Source organism: Monodon monoceros, unplaced genomic scaffold (assembly GCF_005190385.1).
Source record: "Monodon monoceros isolate NGI ecotype Baffin Bay Population unplaced genomic scaffold, NGI_Narwhal_1 Super_Scaffold_4, whole genome shotgun sequence".
In the NCBI taxonomy this organism is placed as follows: domain Eukaryota; kingdom Metazoa; phylum Chordata; class Mammalia; order Artiodactyla; family Monodontidae; genus Monodon; species Monodon monoceros.
In genome coordinates this window covers 82,090,047-82,116,601 of record NW_021703781.1, presented here as the reverse complement: position 1 = coordinate 82,116,601, position 26,555 = coordinate 82,090,047, and the positions used below count along the sequence as shown (strand labels likewise).

Below are 26,555 nucleotides of genomic sequence, written 5' to 3'. Positions count from 1 at the left end.
AGGCTCAGCGGCCATGGCTCACGGGCCCAGCCGCTCCGCGGCGTGTGGGATCTTCCCGGACCGGGGCACGAACCCGTGTCCCCTGCATCGGCAGGCGGACTCTCAACCACTGTGCCACCAGGGAAGCTGGGTCTGTGTATATTTATTTCTACTTCTCTTGCTATAAGTGAAATGAGGGGTCTGTTTCTGTTACTCAGATGTTCTGCTTTGGCTAAGGTTGTGTCAAGGCAACACAGAAAAGGCATTTGCGGAAAAGTGAATTGGGGGTGAAAACTCATACCTAATAATTTTTTATTTATTTTTATAACTTTATCTTATTTACTTATTTTTGGCTGCATTGGGTCTTCATTGTTGTGCGTGGGTTTCCTCTAGTTGCAGCGAGTTGGGGCTACTGTGTGTTGCGGTGCGCGGGCTTCTCATTGCGGTGGCTTCTCTTGTTGCGGAGCACGGGCTCTAGGCATGTGGGCTTCAGTAGTTGTGGCACGCGGGCTCAGTAGCTGTGGCTCCCGGGCTCTAGAGCGCAGGCTCAGTAGTTGCGGTGCATGGGCTTAGCTGCACCGTGGCATGTGGGATCTTCCCAGGCCAGGGCTTGAACCCGTGTCCCCTGCATTGGCAGGCAGATTCTTAACCACTGTGCCACCAGGGAAGCCCATTTTTTTATTTTAAATTTTATTTTATTTTTTGGCTGTGTCGGGTCTTAGCTGCAGCATGTGGGGTCTTCACTGAGGCACGTGGGACCTTTCCATTGAGGTGCAGAGGCTCTTCGTTGTGATGCGCAGGCTTTTCTCTGGTTGTAGTGTGGGGTTTTTTTTTTCCTCTCTACTTAAGGCACATGGGCTCCAGGGCGTGTGGGCTCCGTAGTTTGTGGTGCACAAGCTCAGTAGTTGTGGCATGTGGGCTTAGTTGCCCTGCAGCATGTGGGATCTTAGTTCCCTGACCAGGGATTGAACCCACATCCCCTGCATTGGAAGGCGGATTCTTTACCACTGGACCACTAGGGAAGTCCCTCTTTTTTTCCTAATAATTTATTTTAAAGTTAAAGTGGTCCTAGATCATAGCTCCCCAGTCACATGGCAGAAGCAAATACTAACTTTTTCAGGAAGAACCCAGACATGTCAGAGAAACTCCAGAGGTAAAATTCCAAGAAATACAAACTCACAGCCAAAAATCACAGAATTCATCAGGAAACAAGGCACCATGAGTGAGTCAACAGAAAAAACTGACAGAAAAATCAGACCCACAGAGTCTTCAAACATTGATATTACCAATCAGAGAACGTACAATAAGTTTAACATGTTAAAAAAGAAAAGAATGAGTTGAAAATGTGATAAATAAAAGTTATAAAGTCCAGCAAATTAGAAAAACAACATAGAACTTAAAGAATTGAAAATTGTAACTATGGAAATTAAACACTGAATGAGTTCAACAGCACATTTGATACAGCTGATCAGAAAATTAGTGAACTGAAAAGTGGATCTTAAGAAATTATCCAGAATGTAGCAAAGACAGATAAGGAACGGGAAATACGGAAGGGCTGTTAGAAGACGGAGGGCGTCTGACGTACATTTGGTTGGGGTTTTAGAAGGAGAAGGAACAGAGATTGGAGTAAAGACAATATTTGAAAAGATAAAACCCAGATTCAAAACATTCAACAATGAGCAGGTAGGGCGATGAGTACCTTCCCCTGACATCTTGGTGGAACCACAACAGCCAAAGAGGAGACAAGTAATCTTCCAAAGAACAACTTCAAACTGACACCCACCAGCCCCGACCCGTGTCTGCAGAGCTGTGCGCAGGGCTTGGCGGGGGCGGTCGCAGGCCAGCAACCGTTGCCACCACCAGACTGGAGCCCAGAGTGGGAGCAGGCCGGGCGGGATGGGCCAAGCGGGGCCTCGGGCGGGCACGGCAGCACCGGGCACCACAGGGGGACGGCTGGCTGGTGGGTCCCCACTCCCCAGGTCCAGCCCCGGGGGCCCTGATGTCATCAAATCGGAGCCAAGCCAGCTGCCGGCCTAGGTCTGCGCTCCGCCCTCCCCGGCCCGGGTCCCTCCCAGCTCCCCAGGCCCACCCGAGGCTTCTGCTCACCTTGCCAAGCGCGGGAGCGAGGACCACAGGCATCTCCCTTGAAGCCCTGATGAGCTGCGCAAGCCAGTCACCCCCTCTGAGAAGCGGCCGCTGGAAACAAAGTCCTCACCAGTAACTGCTGCTATCTCCCTCCCCCCAACACAGAACGTCGACCAGAGACCGTTAATGATAACCATTTACTCCACGCGTTTCACAAGGACGTTGGGGGGCGGGGGCTGCTCCCCACACCCCAGTCACCGCACGAGGGGGCCCTTCCCGGAATCCGTGGCTCCCCCACAGCTTCCCACATAGCCACCGGCCTCGTTCAGTCGGTCACAGGCCCGCGACATGGAGGGCGGCACGGGCCAGGGTCCTGGGGCCCCTGCGGCGGGGAGGAAAAGCCCGGCAACACCGCCACAGGGCCGCAGAGGAACCGCCGTTACTGGTGCTTATTTCTCTTCTTGGCCCTTTTAAATCCTCGTGAGGCACCCTGACCAAAACAGATGGTAGATGGTATCCTGAAATGAAAGACACCTTCACGCTAAACTGCTACGCTTTTGCTCACAAACAACCCAATTCATGCTGGCAGTCTCGTGGGCTCGCGGGGGTCTGATTCTTGGTCTGGACACTTCCCTCTTCCCCCGCGAACCGTGCAGGGTGTCCGCTGGCTCTCACCCGGACTCTCCCCTCCCCGGCTGCAGCAGGTCAGCTGCTCCAAACCTGCTTCCGGTGGGAGACGCTCCCCGCCACTGACTACCTGCCGCCGACCACCTGCCGCCAACCACCCACCCCGGAGAATGTGTCCGGGCTCCAGCTCAGGCTCCCTGTGACCCGCCCTCCAGGTGGCACCTGGGACTCACTCTCAGGCCAAATTCTGGGCAACTGTGCGAGGGCAGCTGAAGGACACGAGTTCATCTCCCTGTCGGTTTGAATTTATGGGCGATTTCTTCCACTTCTCCAACATTTACCCCCAAATTAGATTTGAAATCAACTTTATCCCCGATAAAAGCACAGTTAACACTAGAAACACAGCCTCGTAGATTGTAACTCAAGCAATTACACCCTGGGTCTCTCCATCCCAGCTTAGGCCGTGGTCAAACGGGGCAGTGCTTTGCAGTCCTGTGCTGCTGGGGCCCCAGGTCGTCCGAGGGCAGCAGGATGGTTGGCTTTCACCTCCCGCTGAAGCCAACGCTCCAACCCAGGGGCGGTTTCTCTCAGCGGGAACTGGGCCGGCCCAGAGTCAAACCCAGAATTCTCCAGGAGAAGCACAGATTCAGAACCTGCTTCAGAAAGGTGCCCGGGTACTGACCTGTGGCTGTAGGCCCGCCTCTCTCCCGCGGGTGCTGGTGGGGGCTCCACGTGTTCAGAGCAGACTTCCATGGCGTCGACTTCCGACGGCACCCCGTCATCCCCCGGGGCTTCTGCCAACACCTGCTCAGCGGCACCGGGCATGACTGGGCTGGGGAAGACAGGTGGTGAGGACGCTCCCAGGTGTCAGTGCCTGCAGCCCCCGCTTCCCCCAGGACTGAATTCGCAAAGCTATTTTATGACTGTTTTATCAGAGAGTAATTTTCAGGCTACCACAATGTGGAGAAGTAAATGTTCATATGACGTAAGCCATATTCTATGAATTTAGGTATGATGGTCACACTCCACCTTTTAAAAATAGTATTTTCATGGTCTCACACGGTAAATGACTACCAACAGTACCAAACGTCTCTCCGTTACAATTACTGAGAAATTTACTAAAAGCAACCATACAATACTGAGCGTCTCCTCCTTAACACCAGTGTCTCAATCCAGCATCGTAGGGTTTTTCTCCTTCAAACGATTTCTTGGAAAGGAAGGAGTTACCTTACACTCAAGGCCTTATAAAAATCTTCCATACTGAAGTCAGTTCTCCAGATTATTCTACTGTGAACAGTAAAGTTCTGTCTGGGGACAACAATTAGTCTGAAACGACTTCAATCAATGCAACTTTTAGATGGTGATGAAGCTTCACCTGAGAAAATCAGTTAACGAAAAGGCAGAGTAACGTAACACGCACTTACGGGCTACTCCCAGAGGTACTTCTCACAGTGCGTTCTGAACAGTAACATGTAACACGTGGCTGTGCCGTCAAGTTTGTAAACATATACTGACGGGAAAAGGGAAAAACCGACGGCCCCACGTGAGGTGAGGGGCTCACGGCCTGGGACAAATTCCCCAAGGCCCACATGAGGATGGAAGGGAGGTGATGAGCAGGGTGGAGATGAAGCGTGAATGTAGAGGGGCGCGGTGGTGTTCCTGCACGCCCGGCAGACCCCAAGATGGTACCCCAGCCACTCCCAGCACAGGCCCGGGGAAGGCAGGCTCTCCCCTTCCCATCCTCCCTGCAGCCGGGGGGGCCACACACAGAACCACCCCATCTGCTTAACCCCTCTTGGTTAACGACTCCCGATTTGTCAGGGCTTCTGTAACCTGCAGCTAAATGTAACGTTAGCGGCAGGGATGCTGAACGAGGGCATCTACGCCCTCAAAGTCTATGCACGCAAAGGCTTTCTAGGCTCGGGAGGCGGCTCCGCGGCACACCGCCACGCACCCTCTGCTTTTCCTCGGTTTATCGAAGCGGAAGTCCGCAGGGTAGAGATGACGCATCACCAGGTGCTCCTTCCGGTCTCTGCTGGTTCTGAACTTCTCTGTGCAGCCCTCCACCAGGCACTGATACTGAAATGGAAACAGCATCACCCCACCCTGACCCCAGGGCTGCCCATCTCACCGCGCTCTGACCCCAGGCTCTGGCACCACGAGGCACACGGCTCAGGGACGAGCCCCCGTGATGCCTGCCCTTGGCCTCAGCGGGCGAGCCGTCACCCACCATGTCCTGCCGCTCGGCCAGAATCTGGAAGAGGGAGTCGTGCCACTCCAGGATGTGGGTGTCCAGCAGGTGTCCAGAAGGAAAGGCCCGCTTGCAGAAGGAGCAGACGTTTCTGTGCAGAGTGTGGTAGTGGTGCTCGTAATCCTCCAGGGCGTCGAAAACCTGGCAGCAGCCGGCCACCTGACACGTGAACTCGGGCACCCTGGCAGAGGAACGCCTGGTGGGGATGCCATTCCACAGCGGACAGAACGTCGGGCTCCCTGTCACCACTCGCCTTTAAGTGGACTGATAAAGCTTCGGATTTTCTCTTGCAAGCCCAAATCCTACTTTCACAACAATTACATTTTTACAGACAAGCTAGGCGGTGGTGAGGCCAGACACGCAGGCTTCCGTGGTGGTACAGGCAGAGTAGCGGGGCGGGCACCAGGGGCGGGGCGGGCAGAGGGAGGGGCCCGGAGAGGGCAAGAAGGGCCCCTTGCTGGGCCACAGCACTAACCTGGGCCTCTCGGGCGCCCCGCCCACCTGCGTGAGCACATCCTGGAGGTAGAGGTGCCGCTGCACGTCCCCTTCCTGCGGGAGACAGCGTCCTGGGTTCTGACCCGGCTCCACCCCGGGCCCCGCCCCTAGGACCCCGGCCCCACCCAGAGCCTCAGCCCCGCCCACCGGGAGTCTGCCCCCGCCCCACCCAGGCCCGGCCCACCCAGGCCCCGCCCCAAGCATTTCCCCCCGCCCCATCCAAGCCCTGACCCCAGGGCGCCGGCTCCGCCCCCACCCACAACCGCTGTCTCCTTCCTCGGGTCACGCACCTCAAAGAAGTCGTGCTCCCGTGGGAAGCGCACCGGGCGCGGCGCGAAGCGGAAGGGCGCGGTCCTGGCCGCGGGGTCCCGCTCCACGGGTAGAGGTTCGGCCGACCCGGGTGCCCCCGCCAGGCGTGCGTGCAGCGCGGGTGGCAGCTGCATCGCCCTGAGCGCCAGCGGCGCCACGGCCTGTCGGCCACCGTCCGCGAGCCGGCCGGGGCGGGGCCGGACGTGACGTAGAGCTCCACTTCCGCCGCCGGGGCTGCCCTGCGGGCTTGACGGGCTTGGCGGGCTCGGGCCGGGCGCGCCCCTGCGGTGAGTCCCGGGGCGGCTTCTATGCGGAGCTGGCCTCGCGCGTCCAGCCGATGGTTCGGGTCCCTTTCCCGGCCCCGAGCAGCACAAGCTCCTGGCTGTAGAGGCTCCCTCCCTCCCTTCCTCCTCCCTCCCGTCCTCGTTGCCATCACCCTCGGCCCCCCCCCCCCCGCCTTGTCTCCCACCTGAAGGGCTACCTCGGCCTCTGGACCATCCTTGTCTCCAGACCAGTCCGCAGACTGCAGCCCGAGTGGTCTTTGGGAAATTCGCGATTTGTTGTGCCGGTCCCGCGGCCCCACGGCAGCTCACACTCAATCACCGGGGTCTGTGGGTCCGTTGGTGGCGACCAGTAAGGTGAAGCCCAAGGGAGCATTAAAAAGATCAGCCGAGCTGGGGAGGTGCTACCTGCAGGTGAGAGCCACAGATCTTACAGGAATGGTTCCCCACATCCGCGTGGAACAGCAGGCTCTTTGTAGTATTAATACTTGTGATGTGGAATGTCTGCGCTTGTTTCTACCACAGATGTCAAGGTTCACGAAGATAGTTTCTAAATAAGCATTTACTTAAATGATCTTTCTTCTGAAGAGCCCTGTCCACCCACTTGTGACTGGTGGAGAGATGGCAAATGCAGTGTCCATGCCGCCTAGGTGGCCAAAGTGGTCCTCAGTCCAGCTGTTAGAGAACACCCCGCGGTCCTTGGAAACCTCGTAGAATGTGGGTAAAAGCAGTTGCCCTTGGAATGGAAGAGGCCATCAGTGGGAGAGCTCCGTGCTGTCTTTTCTGTTTGTAGTTCGCAGTGCCTCATTCAGCCGCTCTGTGACTAATTAGAAGGTGATAGTTGAGGATGCTGGCAGTGGTTCAGTTCCAGTTTTCCATTTCTCGGGTAACAGCGGGTGTTTCCAGGTGGTTGGCCACGTGTAGCAATAGCAAAGTTGGTTTCTGCTTTTCTGATAACAACAGTGCAGGCCCTTGGGTGCTATATTTAATCTCCATAACAGCTTCGTGGGCAGGGTCTAGTACTCGCCCCTTTTCAGAGAAAGCTTACAGAGGACAGGCTCCTTGTCCAGGGCCCTACAGCCTGGAAGCACCAAGTCAGGGCTTAGGCTGCCTGGGATCCCGCAGCCCAGGCCCCGTGCCCATGACTGTGGTCACCGTGAGCGCCTCCTGGTGTAAAATGTGTGCATGCTGGCGAGTTCCACACCAGCTCACACTTAACTGTTCTGCTTTCGTGTTTGGAGACACCTTGCCTCTGGCCGGTATTTGACGTTTACGTAGGTGACTGTGATATTTGTATGTGGGGAACTTGTTTTCCATCACTCAGGATTAGAGTCTCTGGATGTAGAGGTACAAATTAATATCCACGTTGTGGGCGTGTGTGCCGAGCCTTCCCCACCTGCTGTTAACTCATGGCTTGTCTTCACTGGAGCTGTTGACACAGCCGTTCTAACCTTTTTAGGGTCACAGCCTTTGAGAATCTGTTGAAAGACCCTTTCCTCAGAAAAATCGCATACAGAAATGACTTTGCCTGTAATTTCCAAGTCTTTTGTTGTTCATGATCCCAAATTATGAACCCTGTGTAGCCGCGTTGAAACGTTTATGTGAAGCGTGTAAAGTTTGCTCGTGTTTATTTGTTGAATCTATGACTAATTGCCCGTGTTTGTCTGTCTTAATAATAATGGCTAATTGGACCAGTCATCAGTGGGAGAACAGAAGTCCCCCTGCAGGCCACTACTGTCCCTTTGGGGACATCTGCATAGAGGTCCCCTTGCAGGCTACCACTGTCTTCTTGATGGGATCTCATTTATGGTCTTGACCATAAATGAGATCCAGTGGGGAGACCCTAGAACATCTGATGGACAGGGCAGATTGAGCTGAAGGGGAAGCCCGCCCAGCTCAAGTACATAGGAGATGTGTAGCAGTCTTAGCAAAGCCCAGCCTGGGCGAGAAAAGGCAGCATCCTGGTTACCAGAGTGCACAGAGAACACACAGCTGGAGGCAACTGGAGCTGTAGGTGTGGGCCTCACAGGGGCAGCCGCGAGGGGCGGTGGCTTAGGCCTGTGCAGAGCTCCCTGTATAGATCAGGGTCCCTGAAGGGCTGGGACCACTGTATCTGCACAGCTGGGACTAGAAAGTGCTGTCTGCCACCTGAGGGGAGCAGCTCCCTGCTGGCCCAGGGCCACGTGTGGTTGGGGTCACCCAGGAGGAATGGGAGCCTGGGCCTTAGGGCCACGTCCACTCTGTGTGCACATGCCAGGCCCCCTGAGCTGAGGAGTGAGCCTGGAACCTGGCTGGAGCTTCTGGGGCTCAGCACTGATTCCCATGGGAGCTGCCCACTGAGACAGCGCCCAGTGAGAATGACAGACCCCAGCAGCGGGCGAGGAGGGCGAGTCTCCCCAGGAAGGGGCCCCACATGCTGGTCGGAGCAGGCTGTGGTGGTGCCTTCATGGGGAACCTTCAGGCCAGGATGGGCTCTGTGACAATTTGGCTTCTCAAAGACCTGACATTGGCCAATTCAATTGCTTTAAAACTTTTTAATTTATAGACTCTTGATTTATAAATGGCTCTCCTCTTACCTTTAGGAGAACACAGAGCCGAAATCATGAGTGAATTTCGAATTCACCACGACGTCAATGAGCTGCTCAGCCTGCTGCGCGTGCACGGAGGGGACGGGGCCGAGGTCTACATCGACCTGCTGCAGAAGAATAGGACCCCGTATGTCACAACCACTGTGTCTGCACACAGCGCCAAAGTGAGTGCCTGTCCCCGGTGCTGCACTGGGCACAAAGTTCACCTTCCTGACGAGCAGCCACAGCGGTGCCGGTACGCTGGCAGACAACACTGTCAGATGCTTTTCATGGGCCACGTTCTCTGCTCCGCTCTGCTTCCGTTGGTTTCTCCCCATCACCCGTTGCACAGATGAGTAAATGAAGGCTCGGGGAGAGTGTTGGACTGGCAGCCTGACCTGGGAACCCAGACTCTCAGCCACGCCTTCCCTGCGCCCCATAAGGAGGGAGGCCCAAGTGGTCCTGATTTCTGTTCACATCGTGACACAGATTCTCCTCTGGGTGAAAAAGGAAGCTCCTGGCGTTAGCCACATTGAAATCCCTTCAAAGTGGCTTTTTTTAAATTCAAATAATGTAAAATTCAAAGTTACGGGTTTTCAGTAAAAGACAATTTAGAAGTCTATTTTAAAAACACATTATGAGGCTTCATTTATTTTAACAGCCTAATGATGGCACAAGGATAATTCAGAAAACTTACTGAGCAGAATAGAGAGTTTAGGATACATAGTTATGTCCAATTTATTTTAAGGGGAGCATTTTAATCAGTGAGAAAACGTAGCCCCTGAACGTGTGTGTAATAATGATTCCAGAGGGAAAAGAGTTAAGTGCATGGAAAGAATGCATATACACTGTTAGGAAAAACATAGGTGGTTATGGTCTGACCTAAGGCTTAGGAAGTATAACATGGAAGAAACCACAGAAGAGAATATGGGTGAGTTTAACAAAGCATTCTGATGAGTTTTCTTCGTTTTAGTTTAGAGACACGTGACTATTCCATCTGCCTAACTTCACTCTTCTTTTGGGTTTAGTTTTTGCAAGGCTTTTTAAAGTTCCTAGTTATCGTCTCTAAATCGTTCTGTCTGTGCTTTTGAGGTTAAAATAGCAGAATTTTCTCGTACTCCTGAGGACTTTCTGAAGAAATATGATGAGCTGAAATCTAAGAACACGAGGAACCTTGACCCCCTGGTGTACCTGCTGTCGAAGCTCACAGAGGACAGGGAGGTGGGTTCCGGGCTCGGGGGTGGCTGTGTGAGGAGGAGAGGCTCTCTGCGTCTGTGGGGATGATGGACGGCTGTCCTGCCTGGCGGCCCCCCGTTAACCGCCCCGGCCTCACACCTGTAGCACTGAGGTGCTCGCCCCCGAACGGAAGCAACGTGGTGGAGATGAGCACAGCGCTAGCAGCGGCCTCTGGGGCAGAGGGCCTTTGACCTTCGTTGTCCAGGCCGTGCTCTTGTCTGTGCTAAACTGAGCCTATGTTACCTGTGATACTGAGGGAAGTGCGTGCCATCTGAGGAGCCCCGGCCCAAGGCATCCAGGGCTGGTCGGCGCTTCCTTTCGCATCACGAGGCCCAGGGTCCGTTCAGCGGGGAAGCATGTGGCCGGGCGCGTGGTGGCCACCGCGCCGGGACAGATAAAGGGGCGTGGTCTCGAGCAGCAAGGGAGGCCGGTCTCATGTGGAGAAAAGGCTGAGCCACTGGGAACAGGGTCTGGGATCCCGACCTGCCGTGATCTGGGGGCGTGGCGTCTCTTGGCGGGCAGCGTCGGGAGAGCAGGCTGCCGCTCCAGGACGAGCGGGGCCCCTACTCTCGGCCTCCGCGTGGAGGCTGCAGCTGGGGTCAGTGGGGCGGGGCGGCAGTGCCCGGCGGAGGGCCCGAGCGTGAGGCCCGCATGACGCCGGGGCCGTGTGCTTCCAGACCCTGCAGTATTTACAGCAGAACGCCAAGGAGAGAGCGGAGCTCGTGGCTGGCGCCCCTGCCGCAGCCTCCAGGATCTCCGTGCAGGAGCTGGAGGAGCTGAGGAAGCAGCTGGGCAGCGTGGCCACGGGCCCCACGTGGCAGCAGGTACCGTGTGGCGGAGGCGTCTGGGTGTGGATTCTGGCCCGGCAGGGGCCTGGCTCTGGGACACGAGCTCCGGGCCCCGGGCGGGGGGTTCTGACTCCCCTGGGGGTCAGCGCCTGCTGCCCGCCCATTCTGTAGGCTTGGCCAGTGCAAGTCCCGGCTCCCCTCATTGACGCTGGGCAATTGGTTTGAGGTGATACTTTATCTCCCTCACCTGCCGCTTTTCTTGCCTTTGACTTTGTGTCCAGCCCTGGTCTCCTGCCGTCCTTCTGTGTTCCCACCGTCTTGCCTCTGGCTCTCGAGCCACTCAGAGCTGCCTCCTGAGGTCTGAGCTGCAGGCCGGTGTGGGTTGGGCATGTCCTGTGTCCCCACCTCATGTGGTCCTCCCACCACTGCCCCCTCCTCGACGCCCCCTCGCCCCCTGCCAGTGCTCTGAAAGCTGGGCACCCGTGGGGACCACGGCTCCCTGCCCGAGCCAGAGTGGCCATCTCCCTCTGTCCCTCAGCCCCGAGGGGCTCGGGTAGGTGCGCCCCTTATCCGGCCAACTCTCACTGGGCCTTCCTTTCACCTGGCAGCTCGGGCCTAGACCTCGTGCCACTGGGAAAAGCGGTGAGCTGTGCCCGGAGGTCCCGAGAGTGGGCCTGCACCGTGCGAAAGCTCCAGCTTTACCTGTGGGCCCCGTGCAGTCCAGACCCTGATGAGGGGCTGGGCCCCGTCTGCCTTGTCCCCGGCCCCTTGCACTGCGATGGGCTCAGACACGTGTGTTTCCGTTCACACGTGTGCTCAGGGATCTGCTTTTTCATACCGCGGATGTGTCGGTTTTAAGTGTTTGTACTGAAGGCGTATCTTTCTTTTTTGTTTCTAAAAACCTCCCCACCAGTCTTTGGAACTCACGAGAAAGATGCTTCGAGACAAGCAGAACAAAAAAAACTTGGGCCAGCGCCTCCCTGTCTTCCCAGCGTGGGTGTACGAGAGGCCCATGCTGCTCGGGGACTTCCTGACGGGCTCAGGCACGAGCATGGACACGGCTGTGCCCATCGGTAGGTGACGTGCCGACTTCTGACCGCAGGGGCCTCGCCGCGGCAGGGAGGGCTGAGCCCTGTGGAGACGGCGGGCCGGTGTTGTGCCATCACCCGGGCCCTCTGCTGCCCTTGGCCACGCGGCAAGGAGCAGTGCCCGCCGGACACCGTCCTTCATGTTCCCATCCCCGGTCAGCAGTGGGTGGTGATGTGCCAGTGTCTGGGCTGGCTCTTGCCCGGCTTTCAGGAGCGCCTGCGTCCCGGGGCTCAGGCAGTCCTGGGACGGCAGGATCACTGGGTCGGCCTTCCCAACAGTGAGTCGTGCCGCTGCAGATTTTGCTACACGGGTGACACGGCCTTGGCCACACCGGCCTATGTGTGTCGCATTCAGACGGACTGTGGGGCATCTGGGGACGTGGGTTTGACCACCGTCTTGCCTTCTGGCTCCCGGGGCACACGGGAAGCAGGGGCAGCAGGGAACACTCGGTGCTCACAGAGAGGCACCTGCAGAGCCCGCCTGGGGAGGGGAGTGTGGCCACGCCCGCTCTGTGGCCATCAGAGGAGCTTGGGCCCCGGGGCCACGTCCAAGGGTGAGAAGCAGGGCAGGCGGGGGCCCCGGTGCTGCAGGCCTGGGGCCTGGCATTCCCAGGGGCTGGCTGGGCAGGCAGATGAGACGCCTCGGGCTCCGCTGCACATGTGGCAGAATCTGGAGGACTTAGGCAGCAGAACCGCTGAGGGAGTCTGTTCCCCGCGGTCGTGGCGTCTCCGTGTTGCGCGTGCAGGCTTGGACCAGTTAGAAGCCACGGAGGCTCTAGGCCCGCAAGAGGCGCCTTCGGGGGAGGCTCGGCCAGAGCGGAGGCGGCCAGGCGCTGGCTCTCCAGGGCAGGACGCGCTTACGGTGTTGGACGTGCAAGGTTTCCCGTGTAGGTTTCCTGTGTGGCTGCTCGCACACAGCAGCCACAGCGGGCGGGCCTCGCATGGGGGTGGCTCCGAGGCTGCCTTGAGTGACACCATTCCCAGGGAGAACTCTGTATGGATGGGCAGCCTGGCCCATGTCCCTTCTGCAGCCGCACCCCGTGGGCTCCGGAGGCGGGATTGACGCCCATCCCGCAGGCCTCTTGTCACCCTACTGCCCTCTGTCACCCCCTGGCCCAGCACCTCAGGCCCTGATGCAGTCTCCACGGCCCCCTGGCCCCGTCTATGCTCAGGTGCCTGTGGTCAGCGTGGTCGTCCTCGGCCCTGCCTTGGCCTCCCCCGGCAGAGCCTCACCCAGGAGGGACTTGCCTCCTCAGGTGACGTGCAGCGGCCCTGTGGGACACCCCCACCACCCGCGCGGTGTCCCCCCCACCAGCCGTCCCGCCGTCTGAGTCCCTGTTGAGGCAGGTCCCCCCCAACCCACTTGCCCGCCACCCACCCACAGCTGGGCTGACCCTCCTCGCGCCGGCCTGCAGCTCCGTGTGCCCGCCTGGGCCAGCCCGTCCACGGCCACACGGCGTGGCGCCTCCCGCCCTCATGGGTCCTGCCCTGACCCAGGGCCTTGTCCCCAAGGTCATGAGCGCGGGCGTCTTCTAACCGCACGTGCAGCTCCCGTGCAGCAGCCTCTGATGGGGCCCCGAGCCTCGGGCTCAGGTCTTGCGGATGCAGTCGCTTTTCTGGACGTTTGGGCAGCACAGGTGCTGTCCTGCGCCACAGACCCCCGGCCCCCAGGGACCCCTCCCCCCACCTCGTCTCGCATCCTCGGGCTGTGCTCCTGGCTCTCGCCAAATGTCCCCTTCCCGGGTGACCACATCAGTTTGAAGGAATCCAGCATCCCCAGTGTGACCCCAGCTCTGTCCCTGGCGCCGCTCTCCTGAAGTCCGGGAGAATCTGTGTGCTGAGCGTGTCCACAACGGGCTCTGACCTTCCCCAGCGGCTCTTCCTCGCTGTGTGGTGTTTGCGTCCCTCCCGCTGCGCCAGCCTGGCCCCAGCCCCACCTCCACCTGCCCTTTCAGCCCGAGGGCATTTGTCCATTCCCAACAGCTGGGGTCTCAGCACGTCCCACAGAACTTTCTGTCTCGTCCAGTGCAGGTACCGGCCACATGCAGCTGGTGGGCATTGGATGGCTGGCGTGGCTGAGAATTGGATTTTTGGTTTTCTTTAACTTGACCTTGGTAGCCAGTGGCCCTACACGAGGGTACAGACCTGAGCCCTTCCCTGCCCGGCCCCAGTGCTCGTCTTCGTCGTCCCAGAGCTGGCTTCGCGTGTCCGGCCTGTGCCCTGCACCCCAGTGAGTTGCAGAGACCCTGGCGGCTCATGCAGCCTCCCATCCCAGCCCCTGCACTGTGTCCCTCAGAGCTAGGCCTCAAGCTGGCCGTGCCTCCCGAAGGTCCTGTACATAGTCTCTTGGTCCGCCTCACAATAACGCAGCCTGCGACACTCTGCTCTACACGCTGGCGGGGAGAGGGGTTGGGGCCCGGGTGGCGTCTGCCCCGGGGCCTGCAGCCCGAGAGCCTCAGCTGGGCCTTGGCCAGGGAGATGCCAAGGTTGGCGGTAAGCAGTGCAGAGGTCAGCAGCCCTGCACTTGGGGGTCAGGCAGCCGGACCTGCCTCCCTCAGGGGTCCTGAGGTCGTAGTCGGACCTGCCAGAGCCGTGGAGGAAAACCACCTGAAGTTCAGGGGCGGGTCTGGGTCCAGAGTGATCCATGTGCCTGGACAGGGGGCCACTGGCTCAGACCCGTCCTGCTTCCACCGGCAGGTGTGCGCCCGTGGATGTGCAAGGCCAGCAGGGCTTCTGTAAGCGTGGGCGTGTGGTGCGCCCCATCCCAAGCTGCCAGGCCCCGGTTCTGGGTGCCCTGGGGCTGACACAGGCGCCCACAGGGCGCCAGCGGTCTCTTGGACGCCTCTCTCCCGGTTCTGCCTCTGGCCCAGCAGTGTCGGGAGGGTGCCGAGGGCCATCTGGGCTGAGAACCAAGAGGTGGGAGCCGCTGGGGCTGTGAGGCATTTGGGGGGCAGCCCTGGTCCGTGGCCTGTGACTGTCTTGAGTCCATCGGGGTCAAAGGGAACCATCTTTCACTGTGAGAGAGAAATCATCAGCGTTTTAGAGTTTCAGAGGAAACCTTTTTCTCCCTGAGTGACGCAGGCTCACCCGGCTGTAGTGAGTGTCACGAGCGCAACACGTGTCAGAAGCTCTGTCGTTCCCGACTTCATCCTTTTGAGTGCACGCGGGTTATTTCCGTGTGGAGGGTTTTACTTGCTTTAAGGCTCCAATAGGCCGGTCCAGGCTGTGTAATCTCAGCCTGTGGTGCCCCGACGGGATCAGTTAAGCCGAGGGATCACCTTGGCTTTCAGGTCCACCAGTGCTGGAGGGAGTCACCCAGGGGCGGCGGAGGGGGGTCTGGGGGAGGCGAGGCCAGCTGGCGTCTGCGCCCACAGGCACACTGCCCCTGGCCGCCCAGGAGGCGGCCGTCGTGGAGGACCTGCTGTACGTGCTGGTGGGTGTGGACGGCAGGTACGTCACCGCCCAGCCCCTCACGGGGAGGCAGAGCCGCACCTTCCTCGTGGACCCCAGCCTGGACCTGTCCATCCGGGAGCTGGTGAGCAGGGTCCTCCCGGCAGCCTCCAGCTACTCCACCGTGACCAGGTAGGCACCCAGTAAAGCGCACTCAGCCCCTTGCGGGGACAGTTGCAGCCTCACTCCTGGGCCTGGAAGAGGGAGGGAGGCATTGCCCACGGTGCCCTCTGGGGTTGGGGAAGAGGCTCTGACCGTCCCTTCTGAGACACAGCTCTCACCCACCTGGTGCTCAGGGCTGCTTTCCTTGCAGGTTCGTCGAGGAAAAGTCCTCCTTCGAGTACGGGCAGGTGAACCACGCCTTGGCGGCCGCCATGAGAACACTGGTAAAAGAGTACCTGATCCTGGTCACGCAGCTGGAGCAGCTGCAGAGGCAGGGCCTCCTGTCCCTGCAGAAGCTCTGGTTCCACATCCAGCCGGCCATGCGTACCGTGGACATCCTGGCTTCCCTGGGTGCGCGGGCCTGGTGGGAGGGACACCCTGGGCCAGGGCACTCGTCCTCCGATTCTTACTTTTGTGAGGCGAAAGCCACGCAGCTTTGTGTTTTATTAGTTTGTGGGAGGAAGACTCCGGGAGCTTCCAAAAACCACAGCTTTATAGTTGGAGTTTATCCCAAAAGGAAGGCCTGTCCCCTGAGGAGGGGCTGTAGCCCGTGGTGGCCCAGTGGCCCTCTCAGCACTGAGCGCCGTCCTCTCCCCTGGCAGCCACCTCGGTGGACAAAGGCGAGTGTGTCGGGGGGTCGACCCTGAGCCTCCTGCACGACCGGAGCTTCAGCTACACGGGCGACAGCCAGGCACAGGAGCTGTGTCTGTACCTCACCACGGCCGCCAGCGTGCCCTACTTCGAGATCCTGGAGAAGTGGATCTACAGGGGCATCATCGACGACCCATACAGGTAGGGGCCGCGGAGGCAGCGGGGTGAGGTGGGGGCCTGCGGGCCCTTTTCAGCTGACGCCACGCTCAGCGCACAACGTGAAGCGCGTCAGCTCACGGAGAGTTCTATGCTGACGTGTATCTGTTGTACACGTCGGAACATTAAAAAAATGAACCTGTTGTCTAGACATAATTTACTAACGACCCAGATGACAAAATCTAGCATGAGGGCCTGGCAAGGAAGCCTTCCCACGGTAAGCGTAGGTGGCGTCAGGGTGTCTGGCTCTGCTGGTGACAGGAACATGGGCCCCGATGGGAGTGTCGTCTTGTTGCCCGCGTTGGAGATGGAAGAACACGCGAGGTTCCCGTAGCGGGGGCGGGAGGAGTAAAGTGGAGTCAGCGTCCTGTCAGCTCTGCAGACCTCAGTCCCCTCTGCGCCCAGTAATGAGCACCTCGCCCCATGGGCGTCGGCGGCTGAGAATGAAGGGCGGCGAGGCTGTCCGTGGCCCCCGTGGACTCCCGTTGTTTGTGGCAGCCTGTGTGGTGAGCTCTGCCCGTCACCGGCGCCCATGCCTTTCAGCGAGTTCATGGTGGAGGAGCGAGAGCTGCGCAAGGAGAAGATCCAGGAGGACTACAACGACAGGTACTGGGAGCAGCGCTACACCGTGGTGCAGCGGCAGATCCCGTCCTTCCTGCAGAAGATGGCGGGCAAGGTGCTCAGCACAGGTGACCGTGGGGGCGGGGCCTGGCGGGCTGTCTCATGTCCCCACCTGCCCAGGTTAGGCGCCCGCAGTGCCGGCGGCGCCCGGTGGACTCACTGTGTCCCCCACCCCTGAGCTGGACTTGCCGTCCTTTTGTGATTCTTAAAGCTCTGTGGCCGCTGAAAGGAAGACTGTTTTCTGCTCCCAGCGCTTCTGACCGCAGGTGTGCGGGTTTCTGCACAACAGCCAGTTCTCCGCTCCCCTTGGACACCAGCTGGGTGACCCCCCCATTTAACTCAGTTCTGGCACTACGTGCCACGGTCAGTGCAGGCCCCACAGGGTCAGGGCTCCGTCCCTCGAGGCCGCCCCCACCAGGCGCCGGTCACAAGTGTCGGGTCCCCAGGCCACTGCACTCCATGCAGTGTGGCCATGAATCGGGTTCCCACGACCCCCTCCTCAGGTTCGATGTTTGCCATGACAGCTCCCAGACTCAGGAAAACGCTTGACTCAACTAGATCGCTGCTCTGTCACAGAGGCTGTCGTAAAGGACGCAGATGAGCCGCTCGCTGAGGGGGTCCATGGGGCAGGTGTGGAAGGGTCCCGAGCACGGGGGAGCCTGTCCCCGTGGAGCTGGGGTGTGCCGGGCACCACCCTCCTGGCAGGTGGACACGCTCACCAGCCCAGAAGCTCTCCAAACCCCTTCCCGCAGGGTTTCCCTGCAGGTTGCGGGACAGGGCGCGGCTGATCGACTCTCGGGCCGTTGGGAATTAACTCAGCCTCCAGCCCCCGCCCCCCACCAGATGTCGGTATGGGACTGAGGGTTTCACTCTCCCATCACGTGGTTGGTTCCTCCGGCCGCCAGCCCCCGTCCTGAAGCTCTGTAGGGTTGGCCAGGAGTCACCTTGCGAGTGTAAACTCGGGTGTGGGTGAAAGGGGCTTGTGAACCACAAAATCCGAAGGGTTGTAGGAGCTCAGTGCCAGGAACCAAGAACAAAGACCAGAGGTATGTGTCTTATTTCTCAGTATCACAGACTAGCACAGGAAAAGCAGTAAAGGACACGTGCCCCGCTGGGCTGGCAGGGTTTTTAGTCATCTCCTTGCGGTCAGGAACGTGACTGAGAGACACATGTGGGATGAGTTACCTGGAGACACGCTCCAGCCAGGGCCTCACACTTTGGTTCTGAGATCGGGGCTGGGAGGTGGTGTAGCGTCTGGTTCCCGTGAGGCTCTCAGGTTATTCCTGTGCCCTTGATGAGGCAAGTGCAGGTATGAAGTCACAGGAGGTTGCAGCCCTTTGTGGCGACAGCTGTGCTGCTCTGCTCTGGGCGAGGGGTTAGGGACTGTGCTCAGCTGGTTGGTTCTCTTGCCTGCCTCTGGCTGGCACTGGGGCTGCGATGTCTGGGGTTCAGGCCTGTGAGTTATCATGTATACAGCAAGCATGGTAATCTGACTGTTTCCATCCCTTTCCAGGAAAATATCTGAATGTGGTCAGAGAGTGTGGCCGTGACGTCACCTGCCCTGTGGCCAAAGAGGTCATCTACACGCTGAAGGAGCGCGCGTACGTGGAGCAGATCGAGAAGGCCTTCAGCTACGCCAGCAAGGTGCTGCTGGACTTCCTCACGGAGGAGAAGGAGCTCGTGGCCCGGCTGAGGTGCGCCCACCCCCAGGGGCCGACAGAGGGCCGTGTGTGCCCACGTCCCCTCGTCTGCGGTGGCACAGCTCCCTCCTTGCGGCTGCCAGCCCCCTCCTTGGCCCCCTGCCCTCCCAGGGACCTGTCTGCGGTCCCCAGTGCCTTTCTGGCAGCATGTCCTGCACAGTGCTGTGACCCCGCTGTTCATTTCAGCATATTTGGAGCTGACCCCTGCTCCCCCCATAAATGTATTTCTTGGCGTGGGCACCCGTGGACTCGGGGCACCTGTGGGCATGGGAACCTCCTCCCAGTCTCCGCCCAGCTCCCCCCATCACCCCTTGTAGGGAGCACTCTGCGGGTCTGGGCCATCCTCGTGTCCACGGCCTCTCACCTCTCCTGCCCGCAGGTCCATCAAGCGCTACTTCCTGATGGACCAGGGCGACTTTTTCGTGCACTTCATGGACCTCACGGAGGAGGAGCTGAAGAAGCCGGTGGACGACATCACGCCCACCCGTCTGGAGGCGCTGCTGGAGCTGGCCCTGCGCATGAGCACCGCCAACACCGACCCCTTCAAAGATGACCTCAAGGTGAGCAGGCACCCCCCAGGGACCTTGGAGAGAGAAACAGCAGAAGCCAGCCCTTGAGGAGTGCTTTTCCTGCCTCGGTTGAAATGCTCACAGGGTTTTCCTTGGCTCTGTTAGGGACACGTCTCGGGGTCGTGGTATGCGAGCCTCTCCATGGGCTGCTGAACTGGGGGGTCGGGGTCTCTGGGGGACTCTGCATCCGTGTCTGGCAGGGATGTTGGCTTTAGTCTTCTGTAGCATCTCTGGCCTCGTAGACTGATCTGGAAGGGTTCCCTCTTCCGGATTTCTGGAAGAGTTTTGAGAGGGTTGGTGTCAGCTCTTCCTGGAGTGTTTGGTAGAATTCACCAGTGAAGCTTTCTTTGTTGTGAAGGTTTCGTTGTTTCTTCCGTCTCCTCTCCGGTTACAGGTCTGTTCCAATTTTCTGTTTCTTCTTGAGTCAGTTTTGGTAGTGTGTGCTTAGGAATTTGTGTAGGAATTAGTTCTCATAATCCTGTTTATTTCTGTAAGGTTGACGGTAATGTCCCCACTTCCATTTCTGATTTTAGTAATATGAGTCTTCTCTCTTTTTTTTAGTCAAACGTAAGTAAAAGCTTATCAAGTTTGCTGATCTTTCAGAGAGCTAACTTGGTTTCATCCATTTTCTCTGTTGTTTCTCTGTTCTGTGTTTTGTTTATTTCTTCTCTAATCTCCGTTATCTTCCTCTTTCTGCTGACTTCGGGTTTAGTTTTCTGTTTTTCTAGTTTCTTAAGTTGTAAAGTTAGGTTGTTGACTTGAGATTGTTCTTTTTTTTTTTGCAGTGCGCGGGCCTCCCACTGCTGCGGCCTCTCTCGTTGCGGAGCACAGGCTCCGGACGCGCAGGCTCAGCGGCCATGGCTCACGGGCCCAGCCGCTCCGCAGCATGTGGGATCTTCCCAGACCGGGGCACGAACCCGTGTCCCCTGCCTCGGCAGGCGGACTCTCAACCACTGCGCCACCAGGGAAGCCCTAGATTGTTCTTTTTTAACGTGGGCATTTGCTGCTGTGAGTTTCTCTCTGAGCTCTGGTTTTACTGTATCCCATCAGTTTTGGTTATAGTGTTTTCATTTCCCTTCGTATCAAGATGTTTTTGAATTTCTCTTGTGATTCTTCCTTGACCCATTTGTTTTTAAGAGCATATTTTATTTTCACTATTTGTGGATTTTCTCATTTTATCCTATTACTGATTTCTAACTTCATCCTGTTGTAATCAGAGAGCATGTCATGATATCAGTTTTGTTAACCTTACTAAGTCTTGCTTTGTGGCCTCACATATGGTTTGTCCTGGGGAGTGTTCTGTGTGCACTAGCTGTTTGGGGCCGTGTCCCATGGGGGGCAGTCAGCTCACTGTGCTCACGTCCTGTCTCTGACCTGCCTGGTTGTCTCTGTTGTTGACAGCAGGGTGTCAGGCCTCCCACTGTCATCGTAGACCCTTCTCAGTTCTGGCAGCTCGCACTTCATGTGTTTTGGGGTCTCTTGTGAGGTATAGGAGTGTTCTTGTAGGATAAGATCCGGGAAGTCAGATTCTTGGGTCAAAGCACACGGCCAGCGCTCCACTGGACTGGCATCTCTGATGCTCAGTCCCTGGGCCTGGGCTGCCCGCTGAGTCGGCCGCGGCCCTGGTGGGAGGGAGCACAGCCATTCAGGGTCCACTTCTGCAGCAGGTGACGTGAGTTCTCATCTGTGGATTCCTGTTCATTCCTTCATCCTTCCTTGTTTGTCTTTCATTGTGGTTCTGTCATTCTCTATCCTCCCAGTTTCTTACCAGTTTACAGGAATTGTCCCACGTCTCTGGCACATAGGTGGCACCGTGTAAGGGTGTGAATGAGGCAGTGTGTGGACCACATTCCCTGTCCAGAACCGCTGTGCCGTCCTCACCATGTGCTCCCTCCGCCTGGCCTGTGCAGGTGGTGGAGAAGGGCTGAGTCTCGCGAGATTCAGGGTTTCTCACTTGCCCTTGTTTCTCCTTGATACCATCAGGGATGTTTTTAAAGTAATTTCTCTGTACCCTTCTTTTTCTGTTTTGACTGAAAGCAGTTTTGTTTTTTAATTAAGGTGTATCAGTAGATGTTTGGTGTTTTAAGCCAGCCTCCCAGACTTAGAATCCATGTCTGGAGGAGATTCCTCGGCCCTGGACTCGCTTTTCCATTTCGTGATGTAGGGGCGGGGTGGGGTTGGGACCTGATGCTTTTTTGTTTCTCTTTCCCCAGATCGACCTGATGCCTCACGACCTCATCACCCAGCTTCTGCGTGTCCTCGCCATCGAGACCAAGCAGGAGAAGGCGATGGTCCACGCTGACCCCACCGAACTCACGCTGAGCGGCCTGGAGGCCTTCTCCTTCGACTACGTGGTGAAGTGGCCCCTGTCTCTGATCATTAACAGGTAAGCATCAGGCTCTCGCGCCTGCTTAGGCCCCTGGGGGTTACTGGCTGCTCAGGTCACGCTCCGCCCCGTGAGCCTCGCCTTTGACATCTGGTGCCGGCCACAACCCCCAGGCGTCCGTCGGAATCCGCTTTGTTCCTTCTTCGCAGGAAAGCCCTGACCCGCTATCAGATGCTCTTCAGACACATGTTCTACTGCAAGCACGTGGAACGGCAGCTCTGCAACGTTTGGATCAGCAACAAGACTGCCAAGCAGTACTCCCTGCACTCGGCCAAGTGGTACGTCCTCCGGGGCTCCCGTGGAGCAGGGTGGTTCCTCTCCACACCCCGAAAACGGAGACCCAGGAGCTGGCCTGTGCAGCCTCCACGTCTGTGATGTTCCATGCTACCGTTAGACTGTGGGATGGTGGGGCGTGTCTGAGCCAGAGCCCTTCGTGGACCTCCGGCTCCTCCAGGGTTGGGAGCGCCTGCAGGCCCAGGGGTGCTCTGCACTTCGCGAGTGCTGGGGGCCCGCGGGCGCCCTGTGTACCTGACGCCTTCGCCTGGCGCAGGTTCGCGGGCGCTTTCACCCTGCGGCAGCGGATGCTCAACTTCGTCCAGAACATCCAGTACTACATGATGTTTGAGGTGCTGGAGCCAACCTGGCACGTCCTGGAGAAGAGCCTGAGATCTGTGAGTTTAGCCCAGCTGGTCACGACGCCTGGTCAGAGGTCAGGGAGGCGGAGGTGGGGCACGGACCCGACAGCTCCCCCGATGGCTCCCCCGACGCCACCAGAGCCGTGTTAGCAGTGGAGGGCAGGGCACGCAGGACGGCGTGGCCCAGGCTCAGGCTGCCAGAAGAGTGTGCAGTTCCCTCGGAGCCTCGGCTCTGGGTCAGCGCCCCATCCAGGCCCATCCCAGGGCCCCTGGGGGCCGTCAGCCAAAAAGTTCATGTCACCAAACTCCAGGAGCGGAAAGTGCAAGGGGGCAGTGTTTCCTCCTTGTTTTCTGTCTTTAAAAACGAAAACCTTGGACCTTTTGGGGCACATTCAGTGTGTCCTTTTAGCGATATTTTGAAGTTTTCCCCCAAAAGACCACAGGATTGTTTAAAACATGGAAACAACACAGAGCGTACAAAGCAGCCCAGTCAGGGCCTCGGTGCGGTCGTCTCAGCAGAGCGGCTCTGACAGTGTCTCCCGCCCAGGCCTCCAACATCGATGACGTGCTGGGACACCACACCAGCTTCCTGGACAGCTGCCTGAAGGACTGCATGCTGACCAACCCCGAACTGCTGCGTGTCTTCTCCAAGCTCATGTCCGTGTGCGTCATGTTCACCAACTGCATGCAGGTTCGCCCTCGGGGCTCTGGGCGGCGGGAGCCGGTCCTGCAGACCGTCCCAGCCACGCGGGGGCCGCGCTTCCTCGAGTGGCTGCTTGTGGCTGATGCGCATTCCCTCCCGACCCCCCAGAGGTTCACGCAGAGCATGAAACTGGATAGCGAGCTGGGCCACCTGACACTGGAGCACGGCACGATGCGGGGGCCGCCCACGGAGGCCGAGCGGGCCGAGGAGCGTGCCCGCAAGGAGCTTGCCCGCAAGGTGGGTGGGTGGCCAAGCAGGCGTCCCCGAGGCCCTCCTTTGTCCCGCTGGGATTTGACACAGCATTAGGGTCACAGCGCTCAGAAACCACGCCTGCTACAGCCCGCCATTCCTGTCTTCCCTTTGGTTGATAAAAAGGCTCTTAAATGTATGTTCCAAATACAAGCCGCGGAGAATCTCCCTTCCCGACTTCCCACAGTGAGGCTGCGTCGTTCAGGGTGTGTGTGGTAAGGCCGAGCCATGGGGATACCCCACAGGGGCCTGCGGTCACTGCGATTAAAGTCTGTCCGTAACCAGAAGGGCCAGGTGGTTCGGCGGGTGCAGGTGTGTGTCCTGTAGGGTGGGGTGCGGCGGGGCAGGGTGAGCCCGGGCAGGCACTCCCAGGTTCCCCACTTGCTGAGCGGTGGTCAAGAGAAAACAGTGTCAGCTGGAAGATCTGAGCCACACGCGGAAACCCTGAGGTTCACGTCCTTCCTGGCTCCGTGTGGTGGGGCCGCAGGGCCGGCTGCCTGGAACGTCTCTAGGTCCTGCCGTCTCAGGGGTTTTCACAGTGCCTAACGTTTTACCTTTCTTCACGTGAAGAATTGCCGAGACACATTTTTCTATTTAAAAAAGAAGAGAGAAGGGGGTTGAGCTGCTGGCGGGCAGCCGAGTCACTACAGCCATGTCTTGCAGTGCCTGGCCGAGCATGTGGACGCTCCGCAGCTGGCCTCCAGCTTCGAGGCCACCATCAGTAAGTTCGATAAGAATTTCTCAGCCCACCTGCTCGACCTCCTAGCCCGGCTGAGCATCTACAGCACCAGCGACTGCGAGCATGGCATGGCCAGCGTCATCTCCAGGTGGGTGCACCGGCCCCCGCCGGCGCCCTGCCCCGCCACGCCCTCCCGCCGGCCCACGCGCCCTCCCGCCACTCGGCGCAGGTGTGACTGAGGCCGCGTGTGTTCAGCCGAGGCTCCCTTGGCCTCCGTGTGCCGCCGCTGGCCGCTTGCTGGAGGAGTGGCATCTGGGCGTTCACGTGTGCGGGTGTTCGTGTGCATGCTCACCTGCATGCACGTGTTGACTGGTATACGTCAGGCCGCCCCATCAGCCCTCTCCGCGTTTCTCTGTGTTCCGAGGGCCAGGCCTGGGTCAGCTGCACTGGCCGCTGTGCCCCAAGCCGGGACCCAGGACACTGGAAGGGCCCTTTGGCCCCAGCCGCGGGCCGTCACACTGTCTCCAGGTGAGCAGTGAGGAGGCGCTGCCTTCCTGCTGGCGGCCGGTCAGGAGACCCCGGGGAACGCACGGAAGGTCAGGGCCGCGCTCGCCCGGCCTGCCGCGCCTCGAGGGCCACGTTGGTGCCCCCCTGGGGTCCACCTCCCATGACCCTGGGAGTGGCGAGTGTGCAGGGCTGACGCGAGCAGGAGTCCGTGGAATCTGGGGGGCCGTGGGGAGGACCGTGCAGCGGCGAGGACAGGCGCGCGGGGCCCGAGGGCCGGTCGGTGGGGCCTGCAGACCTGGGGCTGGTGGTTTCCTGCTCCTCAGAGGGGGCGTGGCGGGCCTGCTCCCTTTGGGGGCGGGTTCAGGTGAGGAGGGGGCTGTCCCTGCCCTGGGAAGCCTCCTGTTGGGTAGCCTCAGGCTCAGCCAAACATTGGGCTGCCCTGTTCTGCCCACAGGCATTCCAATGTCCTGGGCTCCGGGGTTCGGAGAGCCCCAATGTCCAGGGTCTGGAGACGTTTGTCTCACTTCACCCGTGTCTTTTTTTTTTGTGTGGCTGCGTTGGGTCCTCGTTGCTGCGTGCGGGCTTTTTCTAGTTGCGGCGAGCAGGGGCTACTCTTCATTGCGGTGCGCGGGCTTCTCATCGTGGTGGCTTCACTTGTTGTGGAGCACGGGCTCTAGGCGCGCGGGCTTCAGTAGTTGTGGCACATGGGCTTCAGTAGTTGTGGCTCGCGGGCTCTAGAGCGCAGGCTCAGTAGTTGTGGTGCACGGGCTCAGTAGTTGTGGCTCGCGGGCTCTAGAGCACAGGCTCAGTAGTTGTGGCACACGGGCTTAGTTGCTCCGCGGCATGTGGGATCTTCCCAGGCCAGGGCTCAAACCCATGTCCCCTGCATTGGCAGGCGGATTCTTAACCACTGTGCCACCAGGGAAGCCCTCACCTCTGTCTTTAAGCTTTATTCTCAGTATCGCCTGGGGCCTGTATGTGTGTCCGAGTGCACGTGTGCTAGAGACTTGAGTGCCTCCCATGCCCTTCACCGTGGGGTGGTAGGGGATTGCCAGTGTGGCCACGGAGGCATCTGCAGGGACCCTGCCCACTTCCCCTGCAGGCTCGACTTCAACGGCTTCTACACAGAGCGGCTGGAGCGCCTGTCTGCAGAGAGGAGCCAGAAGGCGGCCCCCCCAGTGCCCAACCCGCGGGGGCCCCCAGCTCCAGCGCCCAGGGTCGCTGTCACTGCGCAGTGAGGCCAGCCGCTCCTGCCACAGCTGAAGCCTCAGGTGGATGAGTTCAGAGGTTTCTTACCACGTTTCCAGAACGCTTGTGCTGTGTATGTCCTGTTTAAACATAAAGTTGAATTGTCTGCACTCAGCTCCTCTCATTTCTTGGGGCTCGTGCACTCAGACCAGAGAGGGTCTGCTTGTCTGCGTGCTTTCCTGAAGCGAGCAGAGTCCCTTTAAAGAGTTTTTTGGTTTCAAGTCAGACAAAGTGAGAACACATGGCCTCTGAACAACATCAGGACAGTCACCAAGGTGCCAGGTGGGGGCGAGGTCTGGGCCTGATGTCCACACCTGTCCCTGTGAAGTGGGGCAGGGCTCCCTGGGGTCAGCAGGAACCCCTCACACTGCAGGCAGGGGATTGCTCCAGGCAGCAGGGGGCAGCACAGCCCCGTGTCCCGAAGCTGGAGCAGCTTGGGGGGTGAGTCACCGACACGCCCACTGAGGATGGAAGAGCTGCCTGGGGTGGGCGGCTGAGGCTGTGGCCTCTGTCCTGTTAGGCCCAGCCTTGTCCGGCCCCTCCCGATGGGCAGTGGGTGGCACGGCCAGCCCCAGGTGTGGCCTGCGGTGAATACCTTTGTGCTGCTCTGCCCCCCTCCCAGCCACCCTACCCTTTCCCTGCAGAATTCCACATGGGTCGTTTTCAAAATTCAGCTCGGACCGCCTGCTCCAGGTGTTCCCCACCCACCCCACCCCACCCTGCTCTGGCAGATGAGGAACGACAGGGTTCCCCTAGGGGCAGGGGTCGGGCAGCTCCCAAGCCCGCTGTTGCCCTGCGGAGGGGGCACCCTGAGCTGGGGACCTGGACTCAAGCCACAGACTGCTTCCTCTTCTAAGCTGCAGTGCGTGCAGGTGCACCCCAAATGCCACAGTCCGCGCTTCTGCAGCTCAGGCTCTGAGCAGAGGCGCCCACTGGCCCTCCCACCTGGCCCGAGGCCCAGAAGCCCTGCGTCCCTGTCCTGGGCTCTGGGCATTGGGCTTTCCTGAAGGAGACACCTCCGGGTTGCAGGCGTTGACAGCGGGAGGGGAGCACCCTGTGGGCTTGGGGAGGGGTTCTCTGTGGTGGGGGGGCTCTGCGGGCCCACGCTGGTCCTGTAGGTGGGGTGGGGGAGG

The 26,555-nt window shown here is 59.0% G+C and overlaps 2 protein-coding genes across 8 annotated transcripts; one reads left to right on the top strand and one right to left on the bottom strand.

The window, feature by feature from the left end:
* Nucleotides 1-618: 618 nt before the first annotated feature.
* Nucleotides 619-6,013, bottom strand: ZNF511 (zinc finger protein 511). Of its 4 annotated transcripts, none has more exons than XM_029245373.1 (7): nucleotides 5,728-6,013; nucleotides 5,418-5,491; nucleotides 4,922-5,123; nucleotides 4,646-4,770; nucleotides 3,374-3,523; nucleotides 2,925-2,983; nucleotides 619-2,554 (listed from the first exon to the last, which is right to left on the bottom strand). In XM_029245373.1, the coding sequence occupies exons 1-7, from the start codon at nucleotides 5,878-5,880 to the stop codon at nucleotides 2,535-2,537; spliced, it is 783 nt and encodes a 260-aa protein (XP_029101206.1). In that variant the 5' UTR covers nucleotides 5,881-6,013; the 3' UTR covers nucleotides 619-2,534. The 4 variants fall into 4 exon arrangements, with proteins under 4 accessions (XP_029101206.1, XP_029101203.1, XP_029101204.1 ...); XM_029245370.1 differs by having other exon boundaries at nucleotides 621-2,582; nucleotides 5,728-5,988; XM_029245371.1 differs by lacking the exon at nucleotides 2,925-2,983 and having other exon boundaries at nucleotides 621-2,554; nucleotides 5,728-5,986.
* Nucleotides 5,868-25,616, top strand: TUBGCP2 (tubulin gamma complex associated protein 2). Of its 4 annotated transcripts, none has more exons than XM_029245367.1 (18): nucleotides 5,868-6,033; nucleotides 8,610-8,779; nucleotides 9,687-9,815; nucleotides 10,508-10,654; nucleotides 11,532-11,691; nucleotides 15,081-15,288; nucleotides 15,470-15,669; nucleotides 15,921-16,110; nucleotides 16,669-16,814; nucleotides 18,260-18,440; nucleotides 18,826-19,006; nucleotides 21,229-21,401; nucleotides 21,551-21,679; nucleotides 21,952-22,072; nucleotides 22,584-22,727; nucleotides 22,848-22,976; nucleotides 23,652-23,815; nucleotides 25,277-25,616. In XM_029245367.1, the coding sequence occupies exons 2-18, from the start codon at nucleotides 8,630-8,632 to the stop codon at nucleotides 25,410-25,412; spliced, it is 2,688 nt and encodes an 895-aa protein (XP_029101200.1). In that variant the 5' UTR covers nucleotides 5,868-6,033; nucleotides 8,610-8,629; the 3' UTR covers nucleotides 25,413-25,616. The 4 variants fall into 4 exon arrangements, 3 of the variants coding, with proteins under 3 accessions (XP_029101200.1, XP_029101201.1, XP_029101199.1); XR_003797045.1 differs by lacking the exon at nucleotides 5,868-6,033 and adding an exon at nucleotides 6,048-6,441 and having other exon boundaries at nucleotides 22,584-22,699; nucleotides 25,277-25,377; XM_029245366.1 differs by lacking the exon at nucleotides 5,868-6,033 and adding an exon at nucleotides 6,051-6,441.
* Nucleotides 25,617-26,555: the final 939 nt, after the last annotated feature.